At 46.4% G+C, this 16136-nt stretch overlaps 1 protein-coding gene across 1 annotated transcript in view; it reads left to right on the top strand.

Annotated features, from left to right (window-relative positions):
* Nucleotides 1-16136, top strand: part of LOC146860809 (sperm-specific sodium:proton exchanger-like) — a 5538638-nt gene that overhangs the window by 394134 nt on the left and 5128368 nt on the right. Inside the window, exon 4 of the mRNA XM_085646172.1 lies at nucleotides 6066-6231. Coding sequence (XP_085502298.1) covers nucleotides 6066-6231 — 166 coding nt within the window. The remainder of the gene's footprint in view (nucleotides 1-6065; nucleotides 6232-16136) is intronic.

Genomic DNA, 16136 nt, shown 5'->3' on the forward strand with positions numbered 1-16136 from the left:
CATTGATGTTGTTGAACTGCTCTGAGTGAGTTGTGTAATTGTTTATACTGTATATACCTTAAGGCGCACCGATGAATGGGGTAGGCGGAAGGGGGGGGGGCATAAGCCTCTTCCTAATTTGTTAGGTCCTCTCATCTCCAAGATGGAGGAGACTGAAATGTGTGCTTTACCTCACCTCCCCACCTGAGGGGTGGAGTTGGCAAAGGTGGGCACACCTCTCCTCCTAGCTCGGTTTTCCCGCCGATTCTATCACCCAAAGTTGGGGTCAGAACCGATCGGAGCCAGTTGCTAGGGGCAGCAAAAGGCAGGGACAGCTTACAAAGGCAGCAGCCTTTGAAGCTTCCCCTCTGGTTGACCCGCTCATCCTGGGGGAGGAGACATGACACCTCTGCTCAGGATGGTCTTTGTTTCTGGACCCAAAGAGTGGAGGCTCTCTACCCAGTAGTCCAGAAACCTGTGTGGTGGAGGCAAATGGTGGGCAGCAATTCAGGAACCAAACCAGGGCTGGTCATTTTTCAGGGGGCATCTCTAAGATGCCCTCTGTGTGCATTTTGCATTAAGTCACACACTGGTATCAGTGTGGGATTAATGTGCTGAGAAGATTGCTACCAAACTTCCCAGGTTTTAGTAAAGCCATTATGGAGCTGTGGAGTTCGTAATGACCAACTCCCAGACCATATACTCTTTATGGCCTTAATACACTTACAAGGTCTAAGAATGGATTTAGACACTGTAGGGATACAGGGCTCATGCCACTGTACCCTCACCTGGGAGCTAGTGCACCCTGCTTGAGGGGTGACTTACCTAGGTTTCAGGCAGTGGGCTGCAGGCATGGCACATAGGGATGTGTGCCATGTCGACTCTTCAGTTTTCTCTGCACCAAAACACACATCCTGCGGTGGCAGTTTGTGGGTGTTGAGGTTCAGGGCCTCCAAGGGTGGCACAATATGTGCTGCAGCCCTTAGAAGCCTTCCCTGGTCACATTGCCCCTGGTTCCCATGGTAGCTTCTACCAGGGGCTTACCTGTGGCCAGAAAGGTGGCAATTATGGGTACAAAGGTACAGCTCTGGGAAAGACCACATGCCCTGGGAATCTGCTTGGCAGGGACCAAGGGAACACCAAGTCAAAGTGCACCATTTGTCAGGCTTAAAGTGGGGAGGTGGTAACCATGCAATAAGGGGCACTTTCCTACAGACAGCTATGCCCATACGTGGGCCCTGTGCTGGCCGTGCCACCTCAGGCAAGCTATCCAGCCTGATGAGGGGTGATACCCCGAAATTGTTACTAGGATGCTTGATTCAGGTTCAGGGAGGACCTGGCCTGGCATTTGTGGCTGGACTGTTCCCCTGGTGATCAGGATCAAGACTGATTTGCGTATGGCCGGGTCTAAACTGGAAAGGCACGGCTAACAGAAAAATCATGGATTTAGGTCCACATAGCCCAGATCTGTAACTTGGGGTGAGTATTTGACATCGTCAAGTATTCAGTCCATCAATTGTTCTTTTTGCAACTTTCTAAAAGTGGCATTTTTGTAACTTAAAATCCAACTTTACCATATAAGAGAATTTTTCATTACAATTTCAAAGACACCAAACATGAGCTGTTTGCCTGTTCCTATAGGGAAGTTATCCTTATTAAATGTACTATGGTAACCTCAATGTTATCCTATGGGAGAGAGAGGCCTTGCAATAGTGAAAAACAAATTAAAGAGTTTTTCACTATCGGGTCATTAAAACGTAAAAGTACATGTCTCATACTTTAAATACATTTCACCCTGCCATGTGGGTTGTTAGGGCCTACCCTAGGGGTGACTTATATGTGATTAAAATAATGTGTAGGCCTGGCAAAAGGTTTATTTTCCAGGTGTAAATGGAAATTAATACTGCACATACAGGCTGCAATGCCATGCCTGAGCCAGGTTGGCAGGACTACTTAAGTGGATGGCACAACTAGTGTCTCAGGCTCACTAGTAGCATTTAATTTACAGGCTCTAGATACAAGTAGTAGCACTTCACCTGGGTGTTATAAGTACATTAAATATGCCACTCAGGGATAAGCCATACAGCAGGTCTTCGGTTTAAATGAATGGCTCAGCATCAATGTTTATAACTGATCAAGATCAGCCCTCATAGATTACTTGGGTTTAAACAGTGCTTAATTTAAGCTGGTGGTTGCCACTGGCACTCAAATCTGGGAACAGGCGCTTATTTTTCCTCATCAGACTTTGACACAGAGCAAGAGAGGGAAAAATACAAAGCGGAGAAATGAGAAAGACGGAAAAAAGTGACAATTAATTAAAGCATAGATTAAAAAGAACTTGAAAGAGTGATGTAAAGGGGCATGGAGTATCTGGTGGTGATTTAAAGAGGCATGAGGTGGAATCAAGACTACACAACTTGGTATTCAACCCTCCGATATCCGATAGCACCAGCTGTGAATTTCTGAGACAAATTTGGGCACCAGAACTTTAGATCTTGGCAGATCTGGTTCCGATGTCACTTTCTACGGTTTCTCCGCCCGCCTACTTGGGTGTCTGCCCTCTCTATTAAGATGTTGGCTGGTCCATGGACGAAAGGCCGCCCAAGTGCCGCTGACTCCGCCAGAATCTTTCTGCTGCATCGACAGCATCATAGTTAAAACCACCTGTCGACTGGAGTCCAGCCAAGCATATCACCAGGCCAATCTCAATGTGCCATTCTGCCAAGGAAACTATGGCGGGGCTACCTACTACTTTGAATTGGAGGAATCAAAGAAAATTAGGTATAAATGTACCTTTTTTCTGTTTCCCACTTCCATGTCCGTCTTTAACCCTATTGTCCAGGTCCTTACTTTGCTGCTACTACTTGACTATGATGCTAATCAACTCCGTTGTCTTGGGAATCTAAGGTAAGCTTCTTTTACACTAGTCTTACTATGAATCTATGAATCTTGTGTTGACCATTGTTGTAGCTTTGTTTATGTTTACATTACTCTTACAAGCAATTTGTTTCTTTAATGTAATGTATTTGTGTTCATTTTACAACTTAACAAGGTAAAATGAACACACCTGTATTGAGACTTTAAAAACAAATGTTGTGGTGATTTTGAGTGTTGTGCTTCTGGTGCCTGTTGGTGTGCATTTAAAAGTTAGTGAGTGTTGTTTGTGTTTAATGCAATATGTAAATAAAGGGGCTTAACACATTACCTACATATATTTTAGAAACAAACGCTACATATTTGTCTATTGACACATTAATAAGTAGTACTTACAGGTCTCCACTCCACTATGTCAGCAACCCGCCGCTAAGACAATGCCAGCACAACATCGACATATAAATAGGCTTGGTGCCAACTCACCGACCTGACGGTGATGGATTACAGTTAGCCAGCAGAGGAGTCCGCCATGTCGAAGATGGTGCACTGCTTACGCAACAGGAAACAGTCTGTTGATGTGGACGGCGGTTCAGTCAATCAATCAATCAATCATGGAATTTATATCGCGCACTACTCACCCGGAAGGGTCTCAAGGCGCTTGGGGGAGGGGGTCTGCTACTGCTCGAACAGCCAGGTCTTGAGCTGTTTCCTGAAGGCGAGGTGGTCCTGGGTCAGCCGTAGGTGGACGGGCAGGGAGTTCCATGTCTTAGCCGCCAGGTGGGAGAAGGATCTTCCTCCGGCGGTGGCTCTCTTGATGCGAGGGACGACGGCGAGGGCGAGGTTCGCGGATCGTAGCTGGCGGGTGGGCGTGTAGAAGGTCAGGCGGTCGTTTAGGTACCTTGGGCCCAGGTCGTGGAGGGATTTGTGTGCGTGGGTGAGGAGTCTGAACGTGATCCTCTTGTTGACAGGGAGCCAGTGCAGGTCTCTCAGGTGGCTCGAGATGTAGCTGCGTCGGGGGAAGTCCAGGACGGGTCGGACGGAGGCGTTCTGGATACGCTGAAGTCTTTTCTGAAGCTTGGCTGTTGTACCTGCGTAGAGGGTGTTTCCGTAGTCTAGTCTGCTGGTGACGAGGGCCTGGGTGACCGTCTTCCTGGTCTCGGTCGGGATCCATCGGAAGATCTTACGGAGCATGCGGAGGTTGTGGAAGCAAGCTGAGGAGACGGCGTTAACTTGTCTGGTCATCGATAGGGAGGAGTCCAGGATGACGCCCAAGTTGCGTGCGTGGTCCGTTGGCTTGGGTGCGGTGCCTAGGGCCGGGGGCCACCAGGAGTCGTCCCATGCGGAGGGCGACGGTCCCAGGATGAGGACTTCTGTCTTGTCCGTGTTCAATTTCAGGCGGCTGATGTCCATCCATTTGGCGACGTCTTTCATCCCTTCGTGTAGGCTGGTGTTGGCGGTGTCGGGGTCTCTGGTGAGGGAGAGAATCAGCTGGGTGTCATCGGCGTAGGAGATGATGTTGAGGTTGTGTTGGCGTGCGATGGCAGCGAGGGGTTTCATGTAGATGTTGAAGAGAATGGGGCTGAGCGATGATCCTTGCGGGACGCCGCAGATGACTTCGGTGGCCTCAGAGTGGAACGGAGGGAGGCGTACTCTCTGTGTTCTGCCGGAGAGGTATGAGATGATCCATTCCAGGGCCTTCCCTTGGATGCCGGTGTCGTTGAGGCGTTGGACTAGGGTGCGGTGGCAGACAGTGTCAAATGCTGCGGAGAGGTCTAGGAGGATGAGCGCCGCTGTTTCACCGTTGTCGAGCAGGGCTCGGATGTCGTCGGTGGCTGCGATGAGGGCGGTCTCGGTGCTGTGGTTGGCTCTGAATCCGGACTGCGATGGGTCGAGGGATCCGTTCGTCTCCAGGAAGGCGGCCAGTTGCTTGTTGACGACCTTCTCGATGACTTTGGCAGGGAAGGGAAGGAGCGAGATGGGGCGGAAGTTCTTGAGGTCGGTCGGGTCCGCTGTTGGTTTCTTCAGCAGTGCGCTGAGCTCGGCGTGCTTCCAGCTCTCCGGGAAGGTGGCTGTGTCGAAGGAGGTGTTGATGATGTCTCGGAGGTGGGGTGCGATGGTAGAGGCGGCCTTGTTGAAGACATGGTGGGGGCACGGGTCTGTCGGCGATCCGGAGTGGATGGTGTTCATCATGCGTGTTGTGTCTTCGGGGGTCACCTCGGTCCATGTCTGGAGGATGGCGGCGGGGTGCGTAAGTTCGACCGATGGGTGCGGGGGTGGAACGCCGAAGCTGTTGTGGATGTTGGCGATCTTGCAGTGGAAGTACGAGGCGAGGGAGTCGCAGAGGTCCTGTGAGGGAGTGATGTCATTGTTGCCGGTGCTGGGGTTGGAGAACTCCTTGACGATGTTGAAGAGCTCCTTGCTGTCATGGGCGTTCTTGTCCAGTCGTTCCTTCAGAGATTTCTTCTTGGTGGTGCGGATGAGCTGGTGATGTCTGCGGGTGGCGAGTTTGAGGGCGGTCATGTTGTCCACATCTAAATACAGTGGGGGGGATAACGTCAGTTTGGCGGAGTACTTGTATACTCTGCCATGGAGGGACGACAGGAGTCACACCAAGATCTAAATCAGGCCCTTAATCTTTTACAAATTAAGCACTGGTTAAAAGATATGCTGTTCTGGGGCTCACCCCAAAACATATGTATAAACTGAAAGACAAAAAGCTGCACCAGAAGTATAAGTGCATTACATTATACTGTAACACGAAGGTAAATAGGTGTCTAGGATGAGTACAGGTTTTTGCTTTTCATAGGTTTTACTCTTGCATGATTCACAAGCAGCAAACATATCATTCAGCACTTGTGTAGGCTACATGAAGAGATACAGTCAGAGAAAAGGACAGATGACCAAACTTCACGGTTTCCATACTAGTTTCCTATGATTCACAGCATCATACTGAGCGTGATGGTGTTGTGAGTGGTCTATCTAGTGTAAACAAACAAGTGGTGAGTTGTGATATTGCCTTTTTAAGATATATTTACTTTGATTGCAGGCTGTAAGCAAAGGATCAGCACAATGTACTCAAAGTTCTATTTGCTCTCAACAGAAAAAATTGGTTTTCATGTGACGTTCGCTCTATAATAAGTCACGGATTAATCTGTACCGCCTTTAATGGTGGAAGATTTGTCATGCAATATTAATCTGCAATTTTTCCACAGGTTCTTCTGCTTGCAATTCCTGGCTATCTGCTGAGCACTGTTTTAATTTGTTTAATAGCTGTCAAAGTATTTGACAACAAATGGAATTGGCAGGAAGGTATGATATTTGGAGCCATTGCCAGTGCAACCGATTCCGTATTGTCTCCAGCCACCATCAAAGATATTGGTATGTGATTTTTTGACATAAAATTAAAAATTGAAAATGAACATTCATTTGATGGTGCTTTTCCGACATTGTTTATCATCTTAATATGTGTGTTTCTGATTGCTCATGAAATAAAGTGTCAAGGAAAAGTTGTGTATCACAATTTCCTCTTTGAACTGCAGGTTTAATATGCCATATGGTGTCAAATTTACAACTTTCAAGAACGCACAAGTACATTTAAAAGCCCACGACAATCACAAGTTTCAAACTCTCAGGGGAAAAATGTTTGTGAATTCCATTATCTGACATGAATAATATATACACAAATAAATATTTTGCACGCCCTGGAAAGTGATTTACTACTGCTCTTGACAATAGCAAATATCTGACCTTTTCCATGGTGGGATGGGGTAGGAAATATGTTTCTGAATACCTAGTCTGAGAGAATTCCCCTTTTTTCATGGTAACCCCCATTTGTTTAGGCGTAATTTTATTGCTGGTTTATAGACAGTGCACATTGCGGCACTGCTGTCAATTGCCCAGTATATGTGCTCTGACCTCTAAAGCATGTAAACATTGGTTAATCCCTGATTTAATCTCCCTGTAGGAGGAAAACTAGAGTTCAGATTAAAATATTAATTTCCATTATATCAGGTTTGGGAGCTACTAGAAAAGTAGTTCAACCACTATTTTAACTAGTTATTACAAATTTGATAAATCGGTAAATTTAGATTTGTAATAAATATTTAGGAAAAGTAACTTTAGGAAAGTTACCTTTTCCTTTCCAGCAGCTCCTGGAAACTAATTTGCATTAACATTTGTAGGAAGCTGGCTCTGTATATGATATTGCCACTAGGTGGTAATACCATGCACAGAGTCCAGGGGTTCCCCCAAAAGTGTACACGGCTCAAAACAAAACCCAAAGTGCTCTATCAGCGATAGTGTGGGTGAGCAGCCTTAGGCCTAACACAGAGGTGTAAGACATTTATTGCATAACAGTCATCAATAATGGTCGAATGAGGAGATCCAGAACAATTTCAGAAAATTATACTTTGTATATTATTTTAAGACTAAGATCTTTGGGATAAGAGAAGTACGCTTTTAATTTAAACTACTTTGCGCTTTGACAAATCAACACATATATTTTAGAACAGTTCAATGTTAACCTAAGGGGAAAAAGTTTTGCAGTTGATCTGGTAAGTATGCAACTTACAGTTACAGTCTTCGAGACCAAAGGTCAGCAGTGTGCAAGTAAAAGGTAAGTACCATCACTGCACCACCAGTGGCACAGAGACGACTGGGGGCAGAGGTCAAAATCGGAGTGTGGCCCAATGCGTTTCTTTGGAGACTGGGGGTTCTTGGAGCCACGCTGCTTGCAGGTAAGTGGAACGGTTGCAGGGGCCAACCTTTGGGTGTTAGGATCACCACAGGGGGCCACACAAAGCAGCAGCAAACATACACCTCCAGCACCACAGGGGCAGCCGGGTTCAGGGTGCAAAAAACGCATCGGACGAACAATACAATCCTATGGAGTTTCTTCTTTACGGAACCAGGTTGCAGGTGTCGAACCAGAAGGTACAGGCAGAACACCAGCGACAGCACTGGTAAGTTGAGGTGTCGGTGGTCACAGGGGCACTGCTGGTTGAGCACACCAAAGCCTGAGGGCTGCAGGTGCAGGGGTACCTTTCGACATCAGAAATCTTCTTACCGGGCCTGTTGCAGTGGGGAGACCCTTCAGATTTACTATGCAGGTACCGTTGTGGGGGTCGGAAGAGGTCGGCCAACGCTTAATTTGGAGTCCTGGTCGCTGGGGAGACACACTGGACAGTTGGGCCACTGACCTTGGCCGTGGGCATTGGGTGGAGAGTGGACATGAGTCGTTGATCCTCTTGTATCCGTAGTCTTTGTTGTTGGTTTCTTCTGTCGTTTAGTTCCTATAAAAGTATACAGGATCTGCATGTTTAGACAACATACACTGTAGGACTGGTGTCAGACAAACTTTGATCACCCTCACCGGGTATGTTGGCCTTTTGTACGAACTAGCTCACAGTGCCACTAGAATCTCCTCTTACCAAGGAGAAAATAGTTCCTGGCAACCATAGAACATGATGACTCTGATCCCTCAAGACCGTGGAAACAATATACTACCTTTCGCTCAGTAACTCGTGCTTACTTAGTCCGTCTCAGAGAGATGCACAGAATAAACCGACTGGGCGTTTTGAATAAGAATTTATTGAACAGTTGTTATTCTGGTTTAAAGTAGATGAGCTGCAACAACTGTTAGGCAGTATAAGATATAAATGATTAACAGTACTATAAAGGTAAATGGATGGTATAGTTCTATCATCTTACAATAATCATGAATACATCTGAGTATATTAAACACATGATAAAAAGATGCGTACTCCTACAATGCTTCCCTAACTAGATGTACCTAAGTGTACCTAGCCTGTGTGTAGGTGTTAAGCCAAGAATCCCTCTAGAATTTAGTCAACCCCATTACCTGAAGTGAGAGACTATGGGACCCCGTCCTGGTATTGAGTTGGACACGCCGCGAGGGATGTTAGACCACTGTGAGCTAGGGTATCTGCATGCAGGAGCATCAGGGTTTCTGGTCAGTGTGTCGGCCAGGAAGTCTCGGTCTCCTCTGTCTATCATAGCAAGATGTGATGTATATACCCATAGGTCTTCCCAGGGGTCCTACCTCGCAGTATTATTGTGTCGGCCTAAGTATGACGTTCGGCATGAACCTTATACATAGATATTATACAGGAAATGGTCTCCCTGCTGTGCTTCAAAGAGTCCTCATGCATAATGTATGAGATTTTGAACTAGGGAAAACCCGCGTTCTGAATGCAGTGTCGTATCTAGGTAAAAGGTCAGTCCCTGTAAACCGTGACAAGTGTAATGTAGGGAAGAATATAGGCGAAGGGTATTGAAGTTACCGGGGCCTATATTATGGTACCTATATGGAATATAACACCCACTCCTAGTTACATTTCTCAACTAGGCTGACTAGATATTGATACGCAAATCGTTAAAACATTAGTTTCTTGTTGTGTTTAAAAAAATATTAACAATTGACACTTTAAGCTACAGCTCTAATATGTTCGTAGGTATAATCTGAACTACAATAAGCATTTAAAAGCCATGCATGCTCAAAAAGGAATGTCAATTTTGATATGGAGTTCTAATTTTCCGTTTGTTTTTTCTAAAGTCAGATTTTTTCCCAGCACAAGAAGGGCCAAAAATGAGTCAAGTGTTTATGTGTCCTGGCTGGTAGACGCAACATTTTCGTTGCTTGCCTCCGCAGTTGACGGTCCCTGTAACACCTCGCATATTATGTCAATTGAGCACAGATGATCTTCCGTACTGTCCACAGCAGGTGCTGGGTCCGCCTGTGCGCCATCCAAAGCCTGTGTGTCAGAGGAGGAGCAGGTGTCCATACCAACAGGAGCAGATACTACCTGTGGTGGCTCTAGGAATGCCGCCATCAACATGGGAATACGCTGGGGACACTGCAGAACATGGGCCGTTAAAGGGTCCAGTAAAGCATCAACGGGAGGTTGCGCACATGATGGGAGTGTCAGACAGAGATCCAACATGCATTCTTCTCCGCAAAACAGGCATCGGAGGTTTATACGATCTATTTCTGGTAATCTTTACCCAGCCTATTGCTGTGATATTTTCCAAATCTTATTGTAGACAGCATAATAGAAACGTTTGTGACGTGGCTTCCTAGGACCTAATAAAAAAATCCTGTAGGTCCACATCCTCTGAAAGTAAGGATAAGTGTTGTTTCACATGTTTAAGTGTTGAGGTCTTTAGCCAATCGAGGCATAACTTCCCAACACTGTAAGATGTCACTATCCCTGGGTGTTGTCTCTACATAACGTGGATCAGGCCTATTGATTTTTTTGTGTAAATTTCTTTATTATTATTTCAAACACAAAACATAGTCAATGTTCATACATAGATTTGTACCATACATGTATACTGTAGATTTGTTTTTCTTAGTCCAAGAAAAGGGTATTTCTGTTACATGCTTTCCTCATGGATCTTCAGTTTTACAGCTTAAATATATTGACTACCCATTTAACACCACAACTAACCCCTCCCCAACCAGGTCCTACTAGATCCATATTGAGGTTTTATGTGTTCATTAGTTTGGTTGCCCCCCCCTTCCTAATATCTGACTTCGGTTATCAATTCTATTAGGATGTTCCCTGTCTTGCGATTCACCCGTAGACTGTGTGACAGGCTCTTCTATTTCTTGTATTAGCATCCCCCATGCCAACAACACATCTGGAAGTTTATCATCTGCCCTAGTTCTCCTTATATGGTCCTCTTAGGCCAACGCCCATTCTTTTAAAGCTTTTCTCCATTTCTCCCCCTGCGGCCCCTGCTGGGACAGCCAGTGTATTGCTATTCTCCTCTTAGCTATCATGAGCCCCAGAATTAGAAATCGTCTACTCGTTTTACGCTTGAGATTTCCAGATATCAGACTCAGGAGACAGGTTTTTATCTCTAAGGCTATCGTCCAACCAGTTATTCTATTCAGTTGTTCTAGGACAACGGCCCAATACGTCTGTATTATTTGTCAGTACCATCTCATATGCACAAAGTCTGCCTGTGCGTGCTGGCATCGGGGGCATTTCGGGTCCCGAGATACATTTATGACATGTAATCTCCTGGGCGAAAGGTAAGTCATGTGAACCATATTATATTGTATTTGTTTAAATCTGCTACATACTGACACTCTGAGGACTTTTTCATGAATTTTTCCCCATTCTCTTTCCCTGATCTCTTGCGGAATGACCTCATGCCACCTCTCCTCCACCTTAAGAGGTTGAATCTTTTTATCTTCTCTGAGTGCCCTGTACAGGTGAGTGACCAGTTTCCGGCCTCCCGCCATTGCAGTCATGGTAACCAATGTACGTGTGTGTTCTGTGGCTTCCGGAAATGTCGGCCAAAGTTGTCGGGCCGTAGTTGCTATCGTGGCGTATTGCAAGAATTGTCCCATCCCCAATTTAAACATATCTACCGCATCTTGATTAGTGATAAACCTGTTTTCATAGTATAGATCTGACAGCATTAAACAACCCCCCTCCTTCCACTTGTCAGTCGACATTACTTATTCTATTTGAGCGGCGTGTTCCAAATATCTGTCTCAGGTGCATAGGGTCTCCCCTCAATAAGTCATTTAGTCGTACTGTCCCATATTCTAGCCATTAGCCCAATCAATGGGGGTTATCCAGCCACGCTATAGCATACTGTAGTTGCGAGGCCAGATAGTATAACTCTGAATCTGGAATTTCCAGCCCCCCTTTGCCCCATTGTCTTTTCATCACCTTCAGACTTACCCTGCATTGTTTCCCATTCCAGAGGAGCTGCGTGAAAAGTACATGTAGCTCCTTGAATACTCTATGCGGTATTTCATAGAAAGACCCTTGCATAGTAAAAAGGCATCTTGGTAGTACCACCATTTTTATCAAGGCAATTTTTCCCATCAATGACAATTTTAGTGTATTCCAAAAATGTATACTCCCTTGTAGGCCCTTACATATCCTACCCATATTACGTTCATAAAAAGTATCTTTTTCCTTGGCTATCCATACCCCCAGACAACGCACCGTTTCCGGCTCCCAGGGGAACCCGAACTCGGGGGGCTGAGACTCTAATTCCCTCTCCATTGCCCCTATGGCATATAATTGTGATTTTACTTTATTAATACGCAAGCCAGAGGCCATGGCAAACCTCTCCAAAGCGTCGAGCAATATTGGAATTGATTGCGTCAGGCGACGTAGGTACATCAACGCTGCATCCGCATACAGTGACACGATATGTTCTGTATGATCCACTGTAATACCATGTCCCTGCAGCACTGCCCGGAGGTGACACGCCAATGGCTCCATTGCGAGGGCAAACAGGAAAGAGGAAAGCAGACATCCCTGTCTCGTTCCTCTATGTAGTATCATAACATCCGACACGTAGCGCCCCGTTCAGACCCTCGCAATTGGCTTAGCATAGAGCAGTTTAACCCACTTTACAAATCCGGAGCCCAAACCCAATATTAAAGCACCCGCCATAAATATTCCCACCTGACCGAATCGAACGCCTGTTCAATATCCAAGAAAGCCAATGCACTTTCCTTTGCCTCTGACCCAAGCGTCTGCATTACGTGTGTGGGACGGCGAATGTTTCTCAGTGTATTTCTACCTGGTATAAACCCGGACTGATCCGCATGCACAAACTGAGGAAGATTTGAGAGCAGTCTGCGCGCAAGCACATAGCTAATAATTTTAAGATCTACGTTTAGCATAGAGATGGGTCGGTATGAATTGGGCATCACCGGATCTTTCCCAGGTTTAGGAATCATTACTATCAATGCTTCCTGCATTGAATTTGGAAGTTCACCCCTCTCTTTCGCTTCCGTAATAACCTCCAGCAGTCTTGGAACTACCACCCCAGCGTACTCCTTATAATATTAAGCTGCAAGGCCATCCATGCCAGGTTCTTTAGCAGTTTGCAGAATATTTATTGCTCCTTTTATTTCCTCCCCTCTAAAAGGGGCCCCTAGGGTTTCTTAGGTTTCCTGGTCCAGGCTGGGTACTTCCACCCCTGCCAAATATGGTTCTATGGACTGGGTATGTGTGGAGTCTTGAGGCTCCATATATATCCTGGTTAGGTGGGTTGCGAATACCTTTTTAATCTCATGTTGTGTGTATACCATTTATTGGTCATCTCTAATTTCCAGGATTTCCTGAGGTTGCGTCTCCATACTGATTAGTCGTGCTAGTAGGCGACCAGCCTTGTCTCCCTCCATATACCATTGTCTTCTACTCTGATTCCTATTATACTTGCTTAGTGCTTCCCATATGTCACCTATCTTTTATTGTTGTGCCGTCCATTTAGCCGGACCCTCTATATCTGTGGGGAGTGCTTTTTCCAAGACGGCCAAATGTTGTTCCTGGCGTTTCAAATCCTGCTTCAGCACTTTCTTGACACCAGCCTCTGTTGACATACATACCCCCCTATACACTACTTTCATGGCATCCCATTCTATCGCTTTCGCGCTGGTGGTAGTTCTATTTATGTCAAAATATTCCTGGAGTTCCTTTCCTATTGTAGCCTTATGTACCGGATAAGTTAGTGCCTCTGTATTGATTCTCCAAAGCGGTACCTTAGATCTTGGCCGACTCAGTGTACAAGTTATAAGCAATGGGGAGTGAGCCGACAAATATCGGGCAGGTAATGTGCCTCTTCTATTCGGTTAGCTGCCCCCTTCTGTATGAAAAAATAATCTAGTCTGCTATGTGTATCAGTAGCAGGTGTATGACACGAGTATTCCCTTTGATAGAGGTTACGATGCCGCCAGATGTCCATGAGGTTGTAATTTATTAATATCTGGTGCATGGCCGCTCTGGTTTTAGGTGTGGCCTCTGGCCTTGATGGGTGTCTATCCAGTGTACCATCTAACGCACAATTAAAGTCCCCTGCAACAATCGGTTCTGCATCCGGAGCACAGTCCAAATGACCCAAGACCGACCCCAAAAACTCACCATCATCATTGTTTGGGGCATATATGTTAATCAGGCATACGTTATGCCCATCTAGTGTGCCATCCACTATCACATACCTGCCTGATGGATCTAATCTACATTTTACTGCCCTAAATGGGATTCCCGGTGCCACCCAGATCAGTGTGCCTCTGGCATACCCAAATAAGATGTCGCAAAAAACTGCCCCCTCCATCTTCGTTGGACATATTTAAGGCAGTCCCCCCACAGGTGCGTGTCCTGAAGAAAGGCTATGCATTGCCACCCGAATCCTTTTGACCACATTATTTAGCCCCCGAACATTCCAGATTATTAGCTTGTACTTCTGTCTGTTGCCTAACATAACTTCAGTGTGTTGTGGTGCAGCACTTCTCTATCTGGTTGGGGACCTCTCGATGTGTTATAGAATAGGCCATCCTGTTTTACTATATATTGACTGACAAATCTTCTCTTTGTGTCCCCGGTAATAAACTTTTTGACATAACTATGCAATCTCCCCAAAAAAATCCTCCCCCTCCCCCAGGCAGTAGTACCTCATTCCCCTAGCGCAACTGTTTCCCAAGGACTCAGAACTCCACCCCATACCGCACCACCCCACCCTCCCTAGTTCCCCCCTGCCGATTTAAATTTAAACAAATACAATACAATATATAACTTAAAAAATCTCTGATATACGACCAGACTGTCAGGCACCACGCCACCACGCCCAACCAATGGGATCACAAGGCCGCATCAGTGCGTCACAGCTGGAGTGTCCTAAACTGTTAGATTGGCGGAACCGTGTCCCTCACTGTTTCGGTGTCCATATTGGTCATCGGTTCATCTCCAAGAAAATTATCAATTACCTTAAGATTCTTCAGCCGTTTTATTAGGGGTGTCTTCCGACTGCGATTGAGTTTCTTGGGCTAGGCAGAGTGGAGAAAACTGGTTTTGTGTAGGTATCCCCTCCACTTCTGTCTGTAGGGTTCCATCTGGACCCACTAGGATACGTTCCACCTCTGATGAGTTGTGCGGTTTGGATCTCGGTTCTCCGCTGCTGTCAGCTTCTTCTGCGTTGTTCCCGCCAGCCTTGAATCTGGTCTTGCCCTGCCAGGCCCAGTGAATCCATCCAGTCAATGGCCTCTTGGGGAGTACTGCAAAAATGCACCCTGTCTTCATACTTTGGAGACGAGCCGGAAACAACAGGCTGTATTTGATATTGAGTTCTCTAAGACGCCTCTTGACTCCCAAGAAATTATTCCGTAGATCTTGCACTTTTCTGGTTTAATCAGGGTAAATATGAATATCTCGGTCTTCAAACTTAGGTGAGCCGTGTGCATGGACACATTGCAATATTATATCTCTGTCTCTAAAGTTGAATAGACGGGTTATCATGGCTCTGGGTGGTGATCCCGGACTCGGCGGGGGCCCAAGGGAACGATAGGTCCTCTCTATAGCGAACAATTTGGACAGACTAATGTTCGGAAAAGCCAACCCTATTCATTGTTCCAGGAATAGATCTGCCGTCAAGCCCTCCGCCTTCTCCGGAAGTCCCAGAAACCGCAGGTTGTTTCTCCGCGGTCTCCCTACTGCATCTTCTGCTCTGTCTTCCAGATGGGTGGACTGTTCTTGAAGCGTCGTTACTGTCGTGTGGAGTCTCAGGACTCCCTCTCTTAATGTACCCAGTTCTCCCTCTGTACCCGTAACTAGGTCTGCCACTTTTCGAAGATCCAGGCGCAAATGATTAATATCCATCACCATAGTGTCCATTTTTTATTCCAGCGCCACTTGGGAGTCTCTAATCGCCTCCAGGATATCGGCTTTATCTTGCGCCATAGTACCTTGTTGGGACGTCTGTTCTGATCTGCTATGCTCAGCTGTTGACGGGCCCGGCACAGTATATTGCATTATTTTGGTGGCTGTGCTCCCCTTGTCGTTTTTTTCCTGACCCATAGCTTGGCCGAGCAATGATAGCCACGTGTATGTCCTACTTCTCGCTGCTTCTGTCTCCAACCTCGACCCAAACACAGATGGGGCCTCAGTAGGGGTTGATCCCTGGCCACCTCTCTTTTTGGCTATCAATTTATATCCCTTCCAGTCCGTAGCTTGATAGTCTCGTAGGGGTCCTCCTGAAAGCCGGCACACCCAAGCCCGGGCCACCCTGTCTCCACTGCACCTCTCTGCTCGTCCTAATGCTCTCTGGACACTGTTAGGCAAGTCTTAGATATTCCCTCGTTTGCACTCTGATGTGGCAGGCCGGGGTGACCAGGCTGTCTTCACCTCCGCTCTCTCAACAGGCGGGTCCCACTATCCTCGCAGGAGGGGTCCACCTTAAATGTACCCAAGTTCCTTCTCCCTGGGCTCACTATAACCCTCCACTGCCCGGGG

The sequence above is a fragment of the Triturus cristatus genome, chromosome 3_1 (genome assembly GCF_964204655.1).
Source record: "Triturus cristatus chromosome 3_1, aTriCri1.1, whole genome shotgun sequence".
Lineage (NCBI taxonomy): Eukaryota > Metazoa > Chordata > Amphibia > Caudata > Salamandridae > Triturus > Triturus cristatus.